The sequence below is a fragment of the Ziziphus jujuba genome, chromosome 7, assembly GCF_031755915.1.
Source record: "Ziziphus jujuba cultivar Dongzao chromosome 7, ASM3175591v1".
Taxonomy (NCBI): domain Eukaryota; kingdom Viridiplantae; phylum Streptophyta; class Magnoliopsida; order Rosales; family Rhamnaceae; genus Ziziphus; species Ziziphus jujuba.
In genome coordinates, this window is record NC_083385.1 from 22,483,433 (window position 1) to 22,498,596 (window position 15,164).

General features: G+C 36.2%; 1 protein-coding gene and 2 pseudogenes across 7 annotated transcripts; all 3 read left to right on the forward strand.

Annotated features, from left to right (window-relative positions):
* Positions 1-4,790: 4,790 nt before the first annotated feature.
* LOC125423768 (nuclear transport factor 2-like) lies at positions 4,791-6,020 on the forward strand (annotated as a pseudogene).
* Positions 6,021-6,486: 466 nt separating this feature from the next.
* LOC112489581 (nuclear transport factor 2) lies at positions 6,487-12,332 on the forward strand. Of its 7 annotated transcripts, none has more exons than XM_048479304.2 (6): positions 7,983-8,001; positions 8,193-8,248; positions 8,379-8,444; positions 10,320-10,505; positions 11,096-11,713; positions 11,797-12,332. In XM_048479304.2, exons 4-6 carry the CDS (start codon positions 10,500-10,502, stop codon positions 12,133-12,135), a joined length of 963 nt encoding a protein of 320 aa, XP_048335261.2. In that variant the 5' UTR covers positions 7,983-8,001; positions 8,193-8,248; positions 8,379-8,444; positions 10,320-10,499; the 3' UTR covers positions 12,136-12,332. The 7 variants fall into 7 exon arrangements, 2 of the variants coding, with proteins under 2 accessions (XP_048335261.2, XP_048335262.2); XM_048479305.2 differs by having other exon boundaries at positions 11,132-11,713; XR_007242540.2 differs by lacking the exons at positions 7,983-8,001; positions 11,096-11,713; positions 11,797-12,332 and adding an exon at positions 6,487-7,964 and having other exon boundaries at positions 8,188-8,248; positions 10,320-10,501.
* A 118-nt stretch (positions 12,333-12,450) lies between these two features.
* LOC107403663 (phenolic glucoside malonyltransferase 1-like) lies at positions 12,451-14,638 on the forward strand (annotated as a pseudogene).
* Positions 14,639-15,164: the final 526 nt, after the last annotated feature.

Here is a 15,164-nt window from a genome sequence, read left to right on the forward strand (position 1 = left end):
AGTGCAATATGCAAGGGTGATTGGAAGTCTGTTGTACTTAATAAATTGTACAAGACCAGACTTACCCTATGCTATAATTAAACTAAGTAGATACACGAGTAATCCAAATGATGAAATTGGAAAGGAATCGTTAGAGTACTAAGATACTTACGATATACTCGTGAATATGGACTGCACTAGACGAGATATCCTGCTGTATTAGAAGGATACAGTGATGTTAACTGGATATCAGATATAAAGGATTCAAAATCCACTAGTGGCTATGTATTTACATTAGTGGGTGCAGCTGTAACATGGAAATTCTCAAAACAAACAGTGATAGCTCGATCCATGATGAAATCAGAGTTCATCGCATTAGATAAATGTGGAGAAGAGCCAGAATGGCTACGCCAATTCTTAGAGGACATTCCAAGGTGGCCTAAACCTGTGCTAGCTATAAGTATACATTGTGATAGTCAATCTGCGATTGGCAGGGCACAGAATATTATGTATAATGGAAAGTCTAGACATATTCGTCGTAGACACAATTCTATTACACAGTTAATCTCAACTGAAGTTATCTCGATAGACTATGTAAAGTCAAAGGATAACATTGTGGATCGGTGAACCAAAGGGTTAAATAGAGAACTAGTTGAGAAGTCATCGAGGGGAATGGGATTGAAGCCCATGAGTAATGTCGATACGATGGAAACCCAACCTAGTTGACTGGAGATCCCAAGATTTAGGTTCAATGGGATAACGCAATTGTAAAGACTGATATGAATCACTATGGGGGTTAATCCTCTGCCCATTCCTATGATTAAATAGTGATAGATAGAGGTTAAGCATGAAGTATGCTTTTAATGATTCCTAAAAGTGTGTGTTTAGTAATCTATGCATAGTTATGTTGATTACATTGGAAATAGAAATCACCTATGTGAGATAGAAGAGTGGCCGCTTCAAAGGAGAATTGTTAAGGGTGCAATTCTTTAGAAACTCTCGCAGAATCAGGCAGGTGTTCAAGGCCAAAATGAACACAACAGTGAGAACTGAAGTGTACTAGGAAGGAATCTGTGTGAACTATATTGTCATTTACACAAACGATAAAATGGTTCAGAGATATCGCATCTACTATTAGTCAGTAAAGAAAATGTAGTCTCACAAGGGAAGGTTCAAAGAATAACATCTACCTATCCTATGCAAGTTCCAACTGCAGAACTTTACCATAAGAGTCTTGTTTACTAGTCAAATCATTCATGTGGGGGATTGTAACGTTTTTAAACATTTTCTTTATTGAATGATTTGGGTTAGTGGGGTTACTGGGGAGTTAATGGGTTTTAAGTGGTTTTTACGTTTTGAAAAAAAAAATGAAAAAGAAAAAGAAAACAAAGGGTTTTCATTTTTAATTAATTTTTGAAAAACCTCTCACTCTTCCTGATGTTTTTTGAGAAAAAATAAGAAAAAGGTGTTTTTTCTTGCATATTGTTTTTTCCTGGCATATTTTACATAGGAAGAGTGGAAAATATCTAGTACACTAAAAGGTTCGAAGAGAAAGCTTCGGAGGTGTTAAATCCGAGAGTTTTTCGGTTCCGTTGTATCCTGTGAGACAACCGTCGGGAAAACATCTGCACCAGTGGGACGGAAATTGTCTTAAGGACACTGTGGTACCACACAGGCCTCGGATCAATTTATTCTTCATACACAGATCAAAGCTAAAGGACTTTCAGGTTGTATTTGTATTTATTTTATTAATTTTTCATACTTTATTTGTGTTTTATTCCACACATATATTCATATATTATGCATATTCTAATATTTTTGATTTACACACATTTCTGTGAGTTTCAATCGAATGGGAGTTTCGAAAGGAGTTCTTCGCTTTTGTCCATTTCTCCTTTACCAAGAAAATTCTAATGGCGACACTCCTTTGCATATAGCAGCAAAAATTGGGAGCCTAGAAATGGTTGAACTTCTTCTCATAGGAGTTTCCAATAAAGACATTGAAAGCCAAGTACAGGCTAATCTTTTAAGGAAGAAGAACTTGAACCAGAGAGACACTGCTTTACATATTGCTGTGAAAAAAGGCCACTTTGTTGTTGCAAAGCTACTGATGGAAAAAGATGCAGGGCTGTTGGGTTTGGTGAATGAAGCTAATGAATCTCCACTTTTTCTTGCTGTTGAAGGGGCTTTTCTAGATATTGCACCACACATTTTACAACATTTTCCTTCAGCTCCTTGCGGTGGCTTCAATGGAATGAATGCTTTGCATGCTGCAGTGATTCGTATCCATCATGGTGACCATACTATGCACCATTAATTTGTTACATGTATGCTGAGTTCATAACTAATCTCACTTCCTCTGAAATGTTGCAGATCAAGTGTCTGGATATCGAGCTCCTAATTTATCTGTGGAGCAACTTCGACGGCAATTAAGTGGCTTTTTTTTATATGCAGGAGATCAATGCATTAACAGAGGATATAAGGCCTCCGTCCATCCAACACAAATGGGTAAATTAATTGTCCGAAGTACTAAATTAACGGTGTATCATCGACATTTTGGTCTTTTTTCTCTTTTTTTTAAATAATAATAATTTTGTTTAGAGAGATGAAAATTCAGAGAAAAAAAAAGGAAAAAAATATTTTTGGGGGGCTAAGTGAAGTGCATGTGATCTAAATTTGACCAAGTCCGTTAATTTAAATATAATTGGATCATATTGAAATAAATTTTTATTTAGAAAATATGAATATATCAAAATTAATTTTATAAGATTTAATTAAAAAAATTTTAATTATAAAGGATATTGAAATACATTTATCCCTATATATATATATATATTATAAAAAAATATAGTTTATCTCACAAAGAAAAATTTTATATCATTTTATACTTGTAGCCTGATTAGATACAACATTTAGAAAAAAAAGAAAATGTTGTACAAATTTAAAAAATTTTCAAAAGAAATAAGGCTTGGAAAAAAAAATTACAGTTTTTTTTTTTTTTTTTTTTTTGGGGCCTTTTAGGAACTTGACCCAATCTTGCGTATGACCAAGAGTGAAAACACATTATAGTTCACAGGTAGCTTTTTAACTCTTCCCTTTTTTTCGTGCGCAAAACTGTTTCTCTTCCTCGCTCCCTCTCTCTGCTCCGGCTAAGCCACTGTACCATCTCTGCGTTTCCATTCTCTGTCTTCTTCAAGCTTTTGTATTTCCACGCAAAAAAGGTTCTTTTTCCATTAATTCCTTAGATTATTGCAGATTCTGTTTTCTTTTACTGATTTCGTTTAGCCCTTTAAGTTGATTCTGGACTGACACTTTTTACTCAACAGCTTGCGATTTTTTTTTTCTATTTGTAAATAAATAAATGTCCATATTTTTAATATTATTCGTATGATCAGGCAATGCGCTGGTTGTTAGACTGATTTACTGCGGTTTTTGTTTTTTATTTCATCTTACTTTATGGTTTTTATTGTTTAAGACTGCTGGGAATGAATGTTGGGCACAATATATATTTGATTCATCAATATCTCAAATTTTTTTGGGTGGGTTTTGACCATTTGGTGTTTTGAGGTCGATTTAGGGTTTAGATTCCGAGCTTTTGCTCCGTTTGGATCCAAGTAATATATCACTGTTGATATAAGAACATTCTTAGGGTTTCCTTAGAATGTGGTTATTCATGTATCAAGCTGTTTCCTTTTTCAACAAAAATGTGGGTAAATTCAAAGATGGCAAGTGCTTGTCTTGTTCGTTTTCCATCTTGCTAATCCAAAACAGTCCACATTTTCGCTTATATATGTTGTTTTAAAATTCAGCCTGGTTCTGTACTTTGATAACTCTTAGAAATAAGTTGGTGGTTGGTAATGCTGGCGATATCTATGTTAAACTAAATGAGCCTAATGCTAGTTTGTCCATCTCTCTTACAAGTTGGACCTTGTTTATCTAACTTTGTTTTGGTTTCAAAAGTTATGGAGGTATGAGATAGTAATATACTGTTGTTGGTTTTTGACAGAATGGCCTTGCGGACAGCAACTCCTCCAACAGCTCATAGTGACCAATTTGTTGGAAATGCTTTCGTTGATAAGCATCATAAAATTCTCCACAACTCTCCAGAATTGGTCTATAGTTTTTATCAAGATTCAAGTGTGATCAGCTGTCCTGATTCTAATGGTGTGATGACATACTGCGACTACCATGCAAGTAAGCTTCTTGGACCAGTAATTCACTGTTGTGTTATTGTCATTGTTTTGTTTTTTCTGGTCTTTTTTTTTGGTCTTTTTGTTTATAAATATAAATTGAAGTGCAAAAAGTTGCAATGTTTCATATACATAAATAACTAATGCTTAATTTTGAAGATATTTGATTTTGCGGAAACCTGTGTAAACGTGTCAAAAGTTCTGTTTCTTTGCCCTTGAACTTTTCTCTACTTGTTGTTTGCATTGATCTGTGGCCCCCTATTCTTTTCCACTCTATTGGAACATACGTAACTTAAATGTTCATATCTACCTTGTTAAGTTATGATCTGGAACAAGAGGGTCTTTCTTAGTTATCGGTCTCAGTCATACCTCTTAAGATAAACTAATATTAAAGTTTGTTAGTGCGTTATGCCTATTTTCCATTTATTTTTTTCTTTTGAAATTGACTGGTAATAGTAGTACGCCATTTTGAAGGTTTCATGAACAAGTATTGGACTGAATATTGTGATTTTAATGACTCTTAGAAGTTAGAATTACTCGCTTCAAAAATATTGCCACATTGTTTTTTCTTGGAGCAGGGTATCAACGAAAAAGATCCTTTCCTTTGATTATAAGGACTACATGGTTGACATAAAGACTGCAGATGTGCAGAAGTCATACAAAGAAGGGGTCACTGTGCTAGTAACTGGATGTTTAACGGGCAAGGATAACTTGAAAAGGAAATTTGCACAATCATTTTTTCTTGCCGCTCAAGACAATGGGTATTACATCTTAAAGGATGTGTTTAGGTATGTAGAAGTTGTAGAGCAGTTGGAAAGTGGTGCGGTTAATGGAGTTGATGCTGCTGCAGCACCCTCCTTGATATCAGAACCTGGCAGGTTTGCTATCTTGTGTCATTTGTTGTGTACTTCACCCTGAACTCTTTTATAGTTCCTGAAAAAAAATTTTGCGGAGCCAAATCATGTTGCTGATCCTCCTGCACCAGACCCAGCAACTGCTCATGAGGATGCAGATCAAATTGTTGTAGAGAAGGCCTATGATGCATCAGAGTATGAGAGAGAATTAGTCAATGAAAAAAAGCCTGTTGCAGAAATCCCATTTTATTCTCATGTGAATGATGTCACTGTGGACATCGATTCATCTCCTGCTGCAGCCCTAGAAGATGCTCCAAAAAAGTCATATGCCTCAATTGTGAGTTGACGAATGCTCATTTTTTGTTTGCAGAGTGTTTAGGTATTTGGTTTCTAAAATCTAATGTATGTCAATTATAGGTAAATGTACCAAAAGGGAGTTTAGGACCAACACAAGTTTATGTGCCAACTAATTTCTTAAATGTGTCTTCTAAGAAAGTTGAGAATCAGCCTGCTGAATCAGCAGCGCCTGCATGAGTGCCTGAAGCATCAGCACCAAGTAGCACCGGCACCCCAGACAGTAGCAATACTAATGAGGAAGGCAAGCCTCTCTGTTGTTGGTCTTTGACAGAATGGCCTTGCAGACAGCAACTCCTCCAACAGCTCACAGTGCCCAATTTGTTGGAAATACTTTCGTTGATTAGTGTTGTAAAATTCTCTACAACTCTCCAGAATTGGTCTATAGGTTTTATTTTCCCTGGACCAAAAAACTGTACCATTTCATTTATTAGACAGCTCTCCAGCTGACAGTGGTTCAGAGCACCATAATGTAGTGCCTGCATTTTATTTCAATTTTTGCACGAAGAACGAATGCAAGTATTTAAATGCGTGAAAATGCAAAAAAAGAGTAATCATCATTATTGAGTTTTTGTATGGAAAATGAGGTGGAATAATGGAGGAAGGAAGGAAAGAAGGAAGTTCCTTAGATAGGTTGGTTCGATATTCGTGTGTGAATTCATTTTGTGAAGCCTTAGTAATCCAATCCAATACAATAAAAATAATTAAATTTGGTTCATGTGGATCCATCTATTGGTGTTTTACAACTCTAGAATTCCAGAAAGAAATTCCGTAAGTGCAAATTTTAACTTAATTAATAAAAACACATGTTATGGAAACAATCCAAAATGGGTAAACAAGATTAAATAGCATGGCTGTTAAAAAAATTAAGTAGGATTTAATTTTTTTTGTTATTGTAGAAGAAAAGAAAAACGTAAATTAAGTTGGATTAAATGGCATGGCTGTTAAAAAAATTAAGTAGGATTTAACTTTTTTCGTTACTGTAGAAAAAAAAAAAACGTAAATGAAATTGGTGTTTTGTTTAACTAATAATGCTATAAATCTCAGCAACCATGAAATGAAAGCCTATCAATTTGAAAATTATGATTTGACTCTTGACAAATTTGTTATAATTTTTTTTTTTTTTATTTACCAGAAAAAACAGTTAGCAAGTCTGAGTGATAAGTCTGCTAGTGTTAAAAGATTATGGCCAACTTGATGAAAATCGTAGAGGTCTCCCATGTAGCTCCTTTACAAGATTCTTCTTCCAACTCACTCACCGAATTCATTCTCCAACTCACTTTCCTCGATACCTTCTGTCTCAAATTCCATCCAGGAGAGTTTCTTTTCTTCTATTCCCTCACCCACTCTAATCCATCAACCTTTACTTCCGTCCTCTCCACACTCAAACACTCCCTCTCTCTCACCCTCCTCAGTTTCCTTCCTCTGGCTGGAAACCTCACTTGGCCTCCCCATTCTCAAAAACCTTTTCTTCTCTACAAACCAGGTGATGCAGTCTCTCTCACATTCGCCGAGTCCGATGCAGATTTCAACCATGTCTCAAGCAAACATGTGCGCCAAGCCATTGACACTCGTTCTCTCCTGCCCAGCTTGACCATATCAGATACAGAGGCTTCGGTTTTGGCATTGCAAATCACACTGTTTCCCTACACTGGGTTTTGTATTGGTATCGCTTTTCATCACGCTGCTATTGATGGCACATCTTTGACCATGTTCTTGAAGTCTTGGGCGCACTACACACGTAGCAGAGAAGAAAAGTATTCAAGTTCGATCCTCCCCACTGATCTATCTCCTTTCTACGATCGGACAGTCATTAAAGATCCATCTGGGCTCGACATTTTGTACTTAAACCGATGGTTGGAGAAGACAGTGAGCTCTAATAAAGGCAATTCATGCTGCTTCAAGTTTTGGTCAGAATTGAAATTGCTATCCAATTTAGTCCGACAAGATTTCGATTTAAGCCTTGGAAACGTTGAAAAACTCAGGAAGATGGTGTTAATTCGGCAAGAGAATACAACAAAACTCCATTTGAGCACATTTGTGCTTGTTTGTGCCTATATTGTGGTTAGCTTGGTTAAAGCGAAAGGAAATTCAAGGGAAAGCAAGAGGAAGATTTATCTGGTACTCAACGCCGACTACAGGGCACGTTTAGACCCTCCGGTTCCCGAGAACTATTTCGGTAACTGTATCGGTTCTCATTTAGTTGCTTTGGAAGAAGCAGAGTGCATGGAATTACAAGATGGGGTGGCCATTGTTGCAGAGAAGATCGGCGAAGTGATTAAGGGTTTGGAAAATGGAGTTCTTGAAGGAGCAGAAGAGAGATTATCCAAGTGGGGTTCGCTGGAAGCAGGAGCTCAAGTGATTGGAGTATCTGGGTCTCATCGGTTTGGTTTGTACAGTCTGGATTTTGGATGGGGAAAGCCTAAGAAGATGGAGATCACATCCATTGACAGAAATGGAGCTTTTTCTATGGCGGAATCAAGGGACGGAAGTGGAGGGGTTGAAATTGGTTTGGTTTTGAAGAAGCATGAGATGGAGCTTTTTGGCTTTCTATTTCATCAGGGCCTAGAAAATTTATGAATTTCTGGTACACAAAGACACTGTCTCATTCAAAAACCAAAATGGTGATGTTCATGTTTCCATTGTATATCATGAATAATTCTGAACATTAAAGTATTGTATCAAGTAAAAAATTAAAAAAAAAAAAAAAATCATTACTTTGCTCATTGTTAAATATCAACGTTATTGTATCGATTATCCCAATTTTTATTTTGGTTTATATCTATTTACATACGGAATTTGCCCTTTAGTGCAGAATTTAAGAAATTTGGACCAATAAAGCGAGGAGGTATCCAAGTCAGAAATAATAAGGTTTGTTATCGACAAATAATGTGCATAGAAGATAATCTGCTGCTTGTTTTTTTGGCAATGATTTGTGACATGATCTCTGTATTTTCTGACACAATTTTTCATGGCATCCTCTCCATTTCTGTCTGTGCAGCAACAAGGATACTGTTCTGGTGTTTTAGAATTTCAATCTTTGGGCTCCATGAATAGTGCCATACAGGTATCTCCATTTTTTCTTTCTGTTTCTCTAAAAGTTTCATTTGCAAGTACTGGGAATAGAATAAATGCATTCCATCTTCTCTTGTTTCTTGAACCACCAACTATAAAGCGCCATATGTTATTTATATATTCATTATTTCTGGGATCTTCGTTTATTCCTTTTGTCTTCTTCCTGCAGATTCTTGTAATGCCGTCTACTTGAATGATAATCTTCATGTTTGGACCTTCTATTTGCAACTAAAATGCATCTAAATCTGTTTTAATTTTCCTGCATGGCCTTTCTCCAACAGCTAATGCACCCATTTTCAGAAAGCAAGGGAACCATGTTTGTTGTCCTTTGCTGATAGCTTGATAACTGAGCAAAAGGCTCCAAATGCACATGTTTTGATTTATTTTGGAGCTCCTTTTCCCGATTATGGTCATTAGAATGTGTCTAGAAGCAATCCAGTGGAAGGATCACTTGTAAATATAGTGGCTATTAAATTGATTTCAGCAGCATATTACTTTTCTATTTGAAGGATAGAATGTCTAAAATAGATTTGATGACCAGTGAAAATTCTGTATTAGTTACGAAGAAAGTTTATCGGTTAATGACATTTACTCTTCCTTGGGGGGATGGGGGTTGTTGGTAATTGTACTTTAGCAAATGCTCTGTTTCATTCTATCTTATATGCACCCCTCTTCTCTCTCTTTCACCTTTCTTATTTTATTTTATTTTTTCCTGTCATGGAGATCTATCAAAGGTTTTTTTTCACCTTTTGCCGATAGGTATTACTATCTTTTATAGTAATGTGACATATTAGGTTTTCCTTTGACCGATAAGATTTTCTAGCATTTCTTGTTGTGGATCTTTGGCTTGGCATAAATTTAAGACTAAGCTTTCTTCCACATAGTGGAAGAAAACCCCAGTTAGGAGTCATAGGACCATTGAGTAATCTTCTAATCACACTTGGAAGAATATTTGAACTCAAATCCTGGTTTACCACTTCGAAGTGTGGTGTAAAGCCATAAAGTTGATATGTTCCTCATGGTATATTGTTTTGTTTTAAAAATTAAGAATTGATTATCTGGTTTAGTGTTAATATGCATATATCCCATTGCCAGGTGCAGGGATTCTTTTATTAATTTATTGTGATAGCTTTAACTGATCCACCTTCTGTTATGTTTTATCCCCTTTCTAAATTTACCCATTAGTGCTTCTAGTCCTTTGTAAATAAATAAATGTCCAAATTTTTAATATCATTCGTATGATCAGGCAACGCACTGGTTGTTAGACTGGTTTACTGCGATTTTTTTTTTTTTTTCCCTCTTACTTTATGGTTTTTATTGTTTAAGACTGCTGGGAACGAATGTTGGGCAGAATTTATATTTGATTTATCAATATCTCAATTTTTTTTTTTGTTGGTGGGTTTTGACCATTTGGTGTTTTGAGGTCGATTTAGGGTTTAGATTTTGAGCTTTTGCTCCTTTTAGATCCAAGTAATATATCACTGTTGATATAAGAACATTCTTTTTTTAGGGTTTCCTTAGAATGCGGCTATTCATGTATCAAGCTGTTTCCCTTTTCAACAAAAATGTGGGTAAATTAAAATATGGCAAGTGCTTGTCTTGTTCATTTTCCATCTTGCTAATCCAAAACAGTCCACATTTTCGTCTATATATGTTGTTTTAAAATTCAACCTGGTTCTGTACTTTGATCATTCTTAGAAATAAGTTGGTGGTTGGTAATGCTGTCGATATCTATGTTAAACTAAATGAGCCTAATGCTAGTTTCTCCATCTCTCTTACTAGTTGGACCTTGTTTATCTAACTTTGTTTTGGTTTCAAAAGTTATGGAGGTATGAGATAGTAATATTCCGTTGTTGGTTTTTGACAGAATGTTTGCAGACAGCAACTTCTCCAACAGCTCACAGTGCCCAATTTGTTGGAAATGCTTTCGTTGATCAGTATTATTAAATTCTCCACAACTCTCCAGAATTGGTCTATAGGTTTTATCAAGATTCAAGTGTGATCAGCCGTCCTGATTCTAATGGTGTGATGACATACTGTGACTACCATGCAAGTAAGCTTCTTGGGCCAGTAATTCACTGTTGTGTTATTGTCATTGTTTTGTTTTTTTCTGGGTTCTTTTTTTTTTTTTTTTTTTTTTTGTTTTATTTGTTTATAAATATAAATTGAAATGCAAAAAGTTGCGATGTTTTCATTTACATAAATAACTAATGCTTGATTTTGAAGATATTTGATTTTGCAGAAACCTGCGTAAACATGTCAAAAGTTCTGTTTCTTTGCCCTTGAACTTTTCTCTACTTGTTGTTTGCATTGATCTGTGGCCCCCTTTTCTTTTCTACTCTATTGGAACATACTTAAATGTTCATATCTACCCAGTTAAGCTATGATCTAGAATAAGTGGGTCTTTCTTAGTTATCGGTCTCAGTCATATCTCTTAAGATAAACTAATATTAAAGTTTGTTAGTGCGTTATGCCTATTTTCCATTTTTCTTTTTTTTTTTTTGAAATTGACTGGTAATAGTAGTACGCCATTTTGAAGGTTTCATGAACAAGTATTGGACTGAATATTGTGATTTTAATGACTCTTAGAAGTTAGAATTACTCACTTCAAAAATATTGCTACATTTTTTTTTCTTGGAGCAGGTTATTAACAAAAAGATCCTTTCCTTTGATTATAAGGACTACGTGGTTGACATAAAGACTGCAGATGCGCAGAAGTCATACAAGGAAGGGGTCACTGTGCTAGTAACTGGATGTTTAACGGGCAAGGATAACTTGAAAAGGAAATTTGCACAATCATTTTTTCTTGCCCCTCAAGACAATGGGTATTACGTCTTAAATGATGTGTTTAGGTATGTAGAAGAGGTAGAGCAGTTGGAAAGTGGTACGGTTAATGGAGTTGATGCTGCTGCACCACCCAGCACCCTCCTTGATATCAGAACCTGGCAGGTTTGCTATCTTGTGTCATTTGTTGTGTACTTCACCCTGAACTCTTATATAGTTCCCAAAAAAATTTTTGCAGAACCAAATCATGTTCCTGATCCTCCTGCACCAGACCCAGCAACTGCCCATGAGGATGCAGATCAAATTGTTGTTGAGAAGGCCTATGATGCATCAGAGCATGAGAGAGAATTAGTCAATGAAAAAAAGCCTGTTGCAGAAATCACATCTCATTCTCATGCGAATGATGTCACTGTGGACGTCGAATCATCTCCTGCTGCAGCCCTAGAAGATGCTCCAAAAAAGTTATATGCCTCAATTGTGAGTTGACGAATGCTCCTTTTTTTTGTTTCCATGAGTTTTTATGTATTTGGTTTCTAAAATCTAATGTATGTCAATTATAGGTAAATGTACCAAAGGGGAGTTTAGGACCAACACAAGTTTATGTGCCAACTAATTTCTTAAATGTGTCTTCTAAGAAAGTTGAGAATCAGCCTGCTGAATCAGCTGCACCTGCATCAGTGCCTGAAGCATCAGCACCAAGTAGCACGGGCACCCCAGACAGTAGCAATACTAATGAGGAAGGCAAGCCTCTCTGTTGTTTGTCTTTGACAGAATGGCCTTGCAGACAGCAACTCCTCCAACAGCTCATAGTGCCCAATTTGCTGGAAATGCTTTGGTTTCAGTACTATAAAATTCTCCACAGCTCTCCAGAATTGGTCTATAGGTTTTATCAAGTGTGATCATTTCCTTGGACCAAAAAATTGTACCATTTCATTTATTAGACAGCTCTCTAGCTGACAGTGGTTCAGAGCACCATAATGTAGTGCCTGCATTTTATTTCAATTATTGCACGGAGAACGAATGCAAGTAATTAAATGCTATACATGAAAACGTGAAAATAAAAAATAAAAAAAACAATAATCATCATTATTGAGTTTTTTTTTTTTTTTTTTTTAATGGAAAATGAAGTAGAATAATAGAGGAAGGAAGGAAAGAAGGAAGTTCGATAGATAGTATTTGACGGTTTCTGAAAAAATATTAAATTGATAAAAAATTTGAAATTTTTATGGAAAATGAAACTTTATTAATAGTGTCCTATGCAATTCCTATTACACTTTTGTCTGTTGCATAAAAATTGTTAGTATAGGATATGATATAGATATCTGGAAATCCACGAAGGTATTGAAGGTAGGTTTGTTTGTTTAAGGGAAAAGACTTGCGAGTACGAGGCCTCTTGACTTGTCAACCAATTTTGCCATTTACTACGATGAACAAAGACGTGAGCCTGCGTATATCTATTAGTAGATATGCTGAACTATCAATCATAAAGGATGGCAGGCTCTGATTTTGAATTCAGAATATGTGGCTCGCATTTTACTTCCATCTAATATAAAAGAGGGAGGGGTCATATACTAGCTACCAATTCCAACAAGCTTTCTCCACTTTTGAGTAATTTTACAAAATCCAAATCCAGGCTTGCCATGGCAGAGCCCTTGTCTATGAAAGTACTCGAGGTTTGTCGAGTAGCTCCACCACCAGACATACTAAACTTGGCCTCCCCAAACTCTCTCACTTTGACCTTCTTCGATATAATCTGGTTAAGATTTCTACCGGTTGAGCGTCTATTCTTCTACGAATTCTCTTCCTCTAACACACCCTTGTTCGATTCCATCATTCCAAAACTCAAACACTCTCTGTCTCTCACCCTCCAACACTATCTCACTCTAGCAGGAAACCTCGTTTGGCCACAAGACTCTCACAAACCCTTCATCAGATACGTTGATGGTGATTGAGTTTCGCTTACCATAGCCGAGTCCAACATGGACTTTTATCATCTATCTAGCAATGGATTTCGCAAAGCCACAGAATGCCGTCCTCTTATTCCCCACTTGGAAGAGTCCCATGAAAAAGTTGCTGTGGCGGCACAGCAGATTACTCTGTTTCCGAACGCTGGCTTTTCCATTGGAATCACTTCCCATCATGCAGTTTTGGACGGTAAAATTTCAACTTCTTTTGTCAAGTCATGGGCTTACATATGCAATAAAAGTGGCGGATCAGGATCTGCAGACTCGCCGCCGTCATCGCCTTCCTTGCCCCCGGATCTTACGCCATTCTATGACAAAGCAGCCATTAAAGACCCTGCAGAACTCGAAATGATTTGCTAGAACGCGTGGCTAAAGCAAGGCGGACCCAATAACAGAAGCCTAATGTTAAGGAAAGCTCAAGTTCAACCAGGTATAGTTTCTAGCCACTTTTGAATTGAGTGGAGAGCAAATACAAAAGTTGAGAAACTTTGTGTCTGACGATCAGAATAGATCAAAGCATCAAGTTCAACGTATATCGACGTTTTCGCTGGTATACGGCTATACATTGGTATGTCTGCAGAGAGCTATAGAGGCAAAAGAAAAAAAATACCATCCTTGCATTCGGCGTCGATGCAAGGTCTCGGCTGAAACCTATAATCCCTCCAACGTATTTTGGGAACTGCATATCAGGCTGCATTGTAGTGGCAGAGACTGAAAAGGTGTTAAGGGAAAAATATGGGGTATGCTATGTGGTAGAGTCAATAAGTGAGTCCATAAAAGGTCTTGAAAATGGAGTCCTGAATGGTGCAGAAACTTGGATTTCGGTCATCAATGATGCCGTGGATCAGAGTGAAAGCAAACAGAGAATGATGAGTGTTGCAGGCTCACCTCGGTTTGAGGTTTACAGTACAGATTTTGGGTTCGGAAGGCTAAGGAAGGTGGAGATAGCTTCTATGGATAAAACAGGAGCAGTGTGTCTATCCGAGAGCAGGAATGGGAATGGAGGGGTTGAGATTGGTTTGGTTTTAAACGTGCAAGAAATTAGATCTTTTGCCTCTTTGTTTGCCAAAGTTCTTGAAGAAGAAGTCCATTTAAGTGATACGATTCTGGTTGATATTTGGGTTGGGCAACGAATTGATTTGCTTTTACTTTGAGAGTTGTTTGTTTCTAAGGTGGGGGGAGCTTTTGGTTTATTTTTTTCTCTTCTTCTTTTTAAATAATCGTACGGATAATAAGTATATTCTTATTAGTTGGTGTATGTTGGTGTATGTAAAGGCAATTGATTATTGATATTCAAAAATAGATTCATATTGTAATGGTTGACAAAAGGAAACACTGGCGTTTGAACTAGGTTCCATTTTAGCAGGTTTTCGATCTTTCTTTTCTAAGGAAAATAGGTCAGGGGCAGGTCATAACCGTCTGTGGTTACTTAGTCTCATGGAAGAGTATAATATCTCTTGATTGCATTTATTTTATTTTTTTATTTTTTTCTTTTCGCTTCTGAAATAATATATATATATATATATATATATATACACCAAGTATCATAGACATATTCCATACATATCCGTTGGACCTCCCTTTTATGAAAGCAACTTTCTTTTTGTGATAACCCATTATCATCTTTTAGAGTCGAACTAACCCTACAAACGAATCTTGTACAATCAGAATAAGCAAATTCAATCCAAAATAGAAACAGTTTCAGCCCAAAAGGAACCAGGGAGAGAAGCTGAGAGCAAGAGAGAGCTAGCTAAACTTTGGTTTGAGAGTGTATTCTGAACCATTTTATCACTGGACCAAATTCATTATACTAAAATCCTTATAAATGAGCTTTTATAGGACTACAAAAATTTATTAATTTGAAGGGGGTTATTTGTTTCTTATAAATGAGTAATTTATTAATTTATGGACAGATATAAATATTTATTAATTTGAAAAGAATTTATATTTTTTAGAGAAATAAT

Excerpts from the sequence above, each read along its gene's own strand:
- LOC112489581 (XM_048479304.2), top strand. Across the intron at positions 11,714-11,796 it reads AAAAGTTATATGCCTCAATT|GTAAATGTACCAAAGGGGAG; the intron begins GTGAGTTGACGA and ends TGTCAATTATAG.